This window comes from Notamacropus eugenii, chromosome 2, assembly GCF_028372415.1.
Source record: "Notamacropus eugenii isolate mMacEug1 chromosome 2, mMacEug1.pri_v2, whole genome shotgun sequence".
Lineage (NCBI taxonomy): Eukaryota > Metazoa > Chordata > Mammalia > Diprotodontia > Macropodidae > Notamacropus > Notamacropus eugenii.
Window position 1 is genome coordinate 28,254,575 of NC_092873.1, and position 6,666 is coordinate 28,261,240.

Consider the following 6,666-nt stretch of genomic DNA (forward strand, 5'->3'; position numbering starts at 1 on the left):
AAACTCCAGAGACTGGTCAGGTGGGGATCCTTCAGGATCCCTATTTGGAATTCAAAGCCCTTGCATAAGGAAGCCTCCACTTGTCTTTCCAATCTTGTTACACCTTAGTCCAAGGTACTATTGGCCTTCTAGATGTTCTGTGATCAGGATACTCCATGTCTTTGCTCTGGACATTTTCTCTGGCCATCCCCCATGCCTGGAAGACTCTCTCTCCTCCCGTCTGCCATCATCCCACCTCGTAAGGGAAGCCTTTCCTCCCCTCTCTAAATTCCAGTGACCTCCCTCTCTTAATTATGTCCTATTTATCCTGTTCAGAGCCTTGGTACTTACTTGTTTGCATGGCATCTTCCCCATTTGATGATGCGTCCTAGAAGGCAGGCCAACTGTTTTGCCTCTGGTATCCCCAGTGCCTGGCAGGCACACTATACCTCTTGATTGACTGATCCTATCTGCATTTTCTGACCCTGTCAGACCCCTGGGCTCTCTGCTTCCCTAGTCCACATACTAGCTCTGGAGAACTCCTGTGTGTCTTTGCAGGACAAGAAAAGAGTCCTTGGAGCTGTTTACTCGTCCAAAGTTTATTAGCAGGTCACAGAGTGAAATTCAGTAAGGAACAAGGATTAAAATACAGAGGCCTGGGCGTCCATACAAACACCTCCAGGAGAGAACCAAAAGCCAGAAGTAAGACTAAACAGGCACAGCCCTAGGAAGCAGCCTTTAGGTGATGTGTCTGTCCTAGTATACTGGAAGACATTCTCTGGGAGTCTCAGGCTCAGCTCTGCTTCTCTAGGGTTGGAATTGGCAAACGAATGGGTGGAGGGTGTTACAGTGTTCTGGCAGCAACTGTGGTTGGTCTGCAAAGAGAAACAACCAGATTTGAGCCCTCCAACTTATGGAAAAAAATGACTATATTTTCAGCTCTTGTGTCAAGGGCAGGGGTTGCATGCAGGTGTGGACCTTTCCTTGGCATCACAGGATGACCCAAGAGGCCTGACGCCCCCCAAATTTGGGTGTCTGATGCTACCAGGAATAATCTGTCCTCCATTGTCCAGCATTGTTACTAACTGCTAAGGGTTGTGTCTGGCACACTGTGCGTGTGCAGCAGAGGCAGACCTGGACCCCGCATTGAGACTATGGCTTTCTCCAGCCTTCTGTTCTCCCTCTGGTTGCAGGTTCTACCCAGAAGGTAGCAGAGTTGTGCGTCATTCACATCATCTTGGTGGAGATCTTGTCTGCTGTCCTAGGGCCTCCTGACCATCACCCTCCTAAAAACCTTCTGTCTTGAATGGACCATCTGCTCCACTGTTCAATGGTGAGCCACCTTTTCAATGACCAGACTCTCTGCATATTTTCCTACAATGAGCGCTCTCTGTGTCCTCGTTGTGCCACCTTATTTCATTCTAAATAATCCTTGGTGCCAGAACCTTCCATTGGCCCTGTCTGCAGCTTGTCGGTACCCAGCTGTTTTCATGTTGTCTCTCCCATAAGACTATGAGCTCCTTGCAGGCAGGGATTGTCTCTTTACCTTTCTTCACCCCAGCCCTTAGTCCACTGACACAAAGTAGTAAGTACCCCGACTGACTCAAGACCCAGCTGGTACAGTGAATGGGCACCTACAGAGATGCCTTCTGTGGTTTTGTGGCCCAGTCCAGGAGACCTTTCTCAGAAGTTAAGGATAGGATCTGAGCTGCCCTCTGACTGGGGACCACAACCCCATCCCATAACTTCCCATAATACTAAATACTACTGGACAGAGAGGGATGAGAAAAATTGAAGTGTGACAGACTAGTCAGGGACTCTGAGGCCACCCTGGCCATATTGACCTCAGTCATCCCTCCCCATCTTCTCCTTACCTTGATTCCCTTCCCTTCTCCTGTTCCCCTGCCTCCCTTTGCCTACAACCTCATTAACTTTTACTTTAACTCAAACACTTTTTAGGGGGATCATATCTCTTGCTTTCTGCATCCCTAAGCAACACCCTCCAAAGCAAAAGTCTGGCCTTTCCCCCAGCTGGCCTAGAACAACACATTGGTCAGATTGAGTCAGGCTGGAAACCTATGACTTTCTATTACCCAAAGATCCCCTGTTCTCTCTTGATGAGAAAAGTTGCCTATAAGGAACCAAGTAGGAGCACACTGACTTGGACTCTTCAACTCCCCTTTTGTTCTAGGGGAGCTAATGGGGAGACTTGTAATATCAACCCTGGGGTTTTGTAACTCTCTGTAACCTAATCTTTGCCCCACACAAGGGTAAAGAAGAAGAACAAATCTTTTCCTGAACTCTTGTTAGCAGGAACTCTCTTGTTAGACAGACCAGCAAGCCAGCCCACAGAGTCAGGGAGAGGTCCTAGGCACCATACTTGGGAAACTAAAACTGAGGTGACTCCCCTAGCCCTGAACAGACTTCAGCTGCCAAAGACACCAAGCCAAGCTGAAGCCGACAGAGCAATGGAGCCAGCGAGGAGCAGGCCCTACATCATAATATCCCCAAGGGGTGTCAAGGTCTGGCCTTTCAAAAAGGAGGCCTTCCATGTCAGGCTCAGGGCATTCTCTGGCCTCCCCCCAGGCTCTGCTCAGACTCCTGACCTCCCTGGCTTCTTTGGGTGCCCCATCTGTGGGAAGCCTTTCCCAGTCTCTCTGACTTCTAGCACCTGCCCTGTCCTCATTTATCCCTATGCAGCCTGTAGAGACCTTGCTTTGTGTAGAGTTCATTACCTGCATGTTTTCTCAGAAGCTCCTTGAAGGCAAGAACTCTCTTTGGCCCCTTTCTCTATCCCTAGTGACTGACACATACTGACCTTAATAAACGTTTCTTGAACTGAAAGCACATTTCTATAAGGCCTACTATGTGCCAGGCAAATGCTGAATAAGTGTTTCACAATTTATGACCTCATTTGATCATGTGAGGTAGGTCTTCAATAAATGATCCCCATTTTACAGTTGAGGAAACTGAGGTAAACAGAAATGAGTTGACTTGCCCAGGGTCACACAGATATTCAATGTGTAAGGCTGATTAGAGCACCCTAACTTCACATATGTTTATCCCTCATGCATGATCTCTAAGCAAGCTCACTCTTCTTCTTTCTAGTATGGCTATCACTACAAAACCATTGACTGAGGGGCCCATTTCTTTGCAAATCTTTATACAGGGTTGCTTCATGAAACAACTTTGGTGTGCTCTCTCCTGGAAAGCAAATGGAAACACACTAGTGGGGACCTGGGAGCCATTGTCCACAGACTCCCTTTGGCCTGACACGTATCAAACATCCATCTACCACCCATTTCGCATGCAACCTGGACCCTGAAGGTGGCATAGAAGTGTCAGGAACCAAAGAGGAGACTGGATCCCACAAGATCCCATGATAAACCTGATGACTTTCAAAATGCCAAGGAAGGCAAGAGGAGAAAGCTGACGATGTGAGTGCTAGCAAAGATAGGATGTGCCCAAACGCAAGAGGAGGAAGAGCTAAAGAGGCCAGAATTTCAGGACAGAAGGTCATCACTCACCACTGCAGGTATCCATCACTGCACAATTAGAGTAAGAGTGAGCATCATTGGACTGAAAATCCGAGGTTCCATACGTGCTTCTGGTCCCATCAACCCATCTCCATCTCGGACCCTGCAGAGCAAAGATGCTGTTAGGACGAGGAGGCTGGGGGAAACTTGAGGCCCAAAGGGAGGCTCCCATAGACTCACCAGTTTCCTGAGGCCTACCCAGACTTTGCACTCATCAGAGAAGTTCTTGATGTAGCTGACCAAGGCATTCATTTCTTGCGCATCTCTGATGGAAACCATGGAAGATCTTTCGCTCAAAATTGAACACACACTCTGTCAATGAAAAAGCCAACTCAGTTTCCTCCTGCTCTGGGTCCAGGGGCCTCCTCAGTCCCGACCCAGACCAACCCTTCTCCCTCACCCTCCTCTGTCTCTTCAGATACACCCCTACCTCTCCATTGGAAAAGCTCAGGCTGTACCCCTCTCTCCATGCCAGCCCCTCCCACTCTGTCCACCAGGCCCCAGGCCCCCACCTGTGGGTCCGTCTGTTTGCCCGTATGAAGGAATCCAACCACACTCTGCAATTGTTGCTGCTGGCACTGCACTGCACAGAAGGTGCTCTGCCTACTCTCCAGCCCCTTTCTGAAGTAGCTCCTCTGCTTCCAACTGCGCCTATCCCTGGTCTACCAACATTTTCCCCAATGTTTCCTTCACTTAAGCTCTTCTGGTTTCTGACCATTCAAGCCCAGAATGGAAGCTCCCTATTCTGCATGTACTGCCTGTGTGTGTGCCCTAAAACATGATCTCTAAGCATGTTCATCGTCCTCCTCCACTCTGGCCTGTGTGTGACTACCCACTGTCAGCATCCTTCTCCTGGCCTGGGGATGCCACAGTTCACTGTTCTGAGCTTCTCTTAGATCACCTCTCATGTTCCCAAGAAAAAGATGAAATTTTTTTAAACTCCTAATTGTCTCCACTCCCCTTTACTGCCTCATACAACTGCTCCCCATTGCTCCAAAACAAGCCTAAAGACTAAGTGTTACCTTCCTGACTTTACAAGGACTGAACAGAGGCTCAGACCACTTCTGTTACATGCCCATCATCATGCCTCCAGTTCTCCCAACCCAACCCAAGGTCACAGGTTCATGGAGACCATAGAGAGGTCATAATATTTAACCTGTCATTTCACATGGAAAGAGAGCAAGGCCAACGTGACTCATCTGCCATCACACTGGGCATTTCACAGGCAGGATTTTCACCCATGCCCTCTGACTTCCTACCAGACCAATGCTCCTTCTACTCTTCATGCCCTGTCATTCTTCCCAGGGGCTAGATTATCTTCTCTATGTGAACAATTCTCAGACCTCCTTAACCTGCCTTACCCTATGCTGACCTCCAGTCTCTCACTCCCATTTGCCTTGTAGACGTCACTCCAAGACACATCTTTAATTCAACATGTTTAAAAAGGAGCTCACTATCTTTTCTTCTAAACCCAACCCAAACCTCCTGCCTTCCTTCCCTATCACTATCCTCCCAATCTGGTCTTCTCACTCTCTCACCCCCAAACCCAAGATGCTGCCAAGACCTATCAATTTCACCTCTGTAGCATCTCTGGTCAATTTCACCTCTGTGGCACCTCTACAATACACCCCCTTGTCTCCTCTGACATGCCCCACCTTGGTGCAGACTCTCATCTCTTGACCTCTGGACTGTTCTAATAGCAGCTACCTCAAGTCTCTCTCCATTCCAGTCCATCTTCCACTTAGCCACCAAAGTGATCTTCCTAAAATGCAAGTCTGGCCATCTCACCCCTTACTCAATCATCTCCAGGGGCTCTCTACCAAGTCCAGGATGAAATGTAATGTCCTCTGCTTGGTATTCAAAATCCTTCATAATCTTTCCAGGCTTCTTATAGCCCAAATCCCTCCCCTACATCCTTTTCCACCCAGTGATCCTGGCCTCCTCATTGCTCCTCAGAAGCAAGACTCCCTGTCCATCTCTCAGCTCCAGACATTTTCTCCAGTCATCCTCTAGACCTGGAAGGCTGTCCCTTGTCATCTCCACCTCCTGACTTCCCTGGCCTCCTTCACATCCCAGCTAAACTTCCACATTCCACAGGAAGCCTTTCCCAATGCCCCTTAATTCTATTGCTCCCCTTTGCTGACTATTTCTAATTTATCCTCTCTCTCGTTTTTACATACAGGTTCAGGCAGCTAGGTGGTGCAGTGGATAGAGCACCAGTGCAGGAGTCAGGAGGAGCTGAGGTGAAATCTCCCCTCAGACACTTGACAATCACTAGCTGTGTGACCTTGGGCAAGTCACTTCACCCCAATTGCCTCATCCTGGGTCATCTCCAGTCATCTTGATGAATATCTGGTCACTGGATTCTGAGGACTGTGGAGGAGAAGTGAGGCTGGTGACCTGCACAGCCCTCCCTCACTCAAAAACAAAGTCAAGTGCAAGTCCTGTTGTTGTTTCTGATGGCATGGTCTTCTTTCAGCAACAAAGGACAAAAGCACACAAACGTAGATGTTTGTATGACGTTTCCCTTTTTAGAATATGAGTTCTTTGTGGGTAGTACCTATCCTTTGGCCTTTCCTTGTACCCCCAGGGCCTGGCACATAGTCGTCACTTAATAAATGTTTATTGACTCACTGTCCCAGTGCCCCATTCTTCCCTCCCTTCCTCCGCTGGCAGGATAACATTCAATTCTATCTCACAGTTACATAGGCTTTAAGTTTGGAAAGGCCTTTCAGTCTTTTGTCTCATTTAGCAGAACACTGATTTGGCAGCTGGCAAGAATGAAAATCAAAACATTGCTCACTCGACGCTGCCCCTTCCATCTGGCCAGACCCTGAATGGTGTCCTGTCCCTCACTCACTCCAAGAGCTCTCTGGAAGTTTAGATGTGGGCAGCATTTCCTGGAGTCTGCATCTGAAAAGGTCTAGATCACTTGCACCCCAGTCTGTTGGCCAGAGCAAGAAGACATCTTTCCTTGCAGGGATGAAGAGGCATGATGTGTGAGGACCAACCTGTGACTTCATGGAGTCACACTTGGCACCAACAACCAGCCAGAAGTAGAGCATCCCTTATGCAATCTCTTCAAAGACATCATATGAGAATGCTGGATACTCTGCCTCCTCAGCACAGTAGCTTGCTAGGGAAGACTCAC

At 48.5% G+C, this 6,666-nt stretch overlaps 1 protein-coding gene across 1 annotated transcript in view; it reads right to left on the minus strand.

Annotated features, from left to right (window-relative positions):
- Nucleotides 1-575: 575 nt before the first annotated feature.
- Nucleotides 576-6,666, minus strand: part of LOC140524803 (C-type lectin 1-like) — a 9,915-nt gene continuing 3,824 nt past the window's right edge. The window contains exons 3-5 of the mRNA XM_072639597.1: nt 3,696-3,827; nt 3,507-3,618; nt 576-854 (exon numbers count right to left, since the gene is read on the minus strand). Of these exons, the coding sequence (XP_072495698.1) occupies nt 787-854; nt 3,507-3,618; nt 3,696-3,827 (312 nt within the window). The 3' untranslated portion in view covers nt 576-786. The remainder of the gene's footprint in view (nt 855-3,506; nt 3,619-3,695; nt 3,828-6,666) is intronic.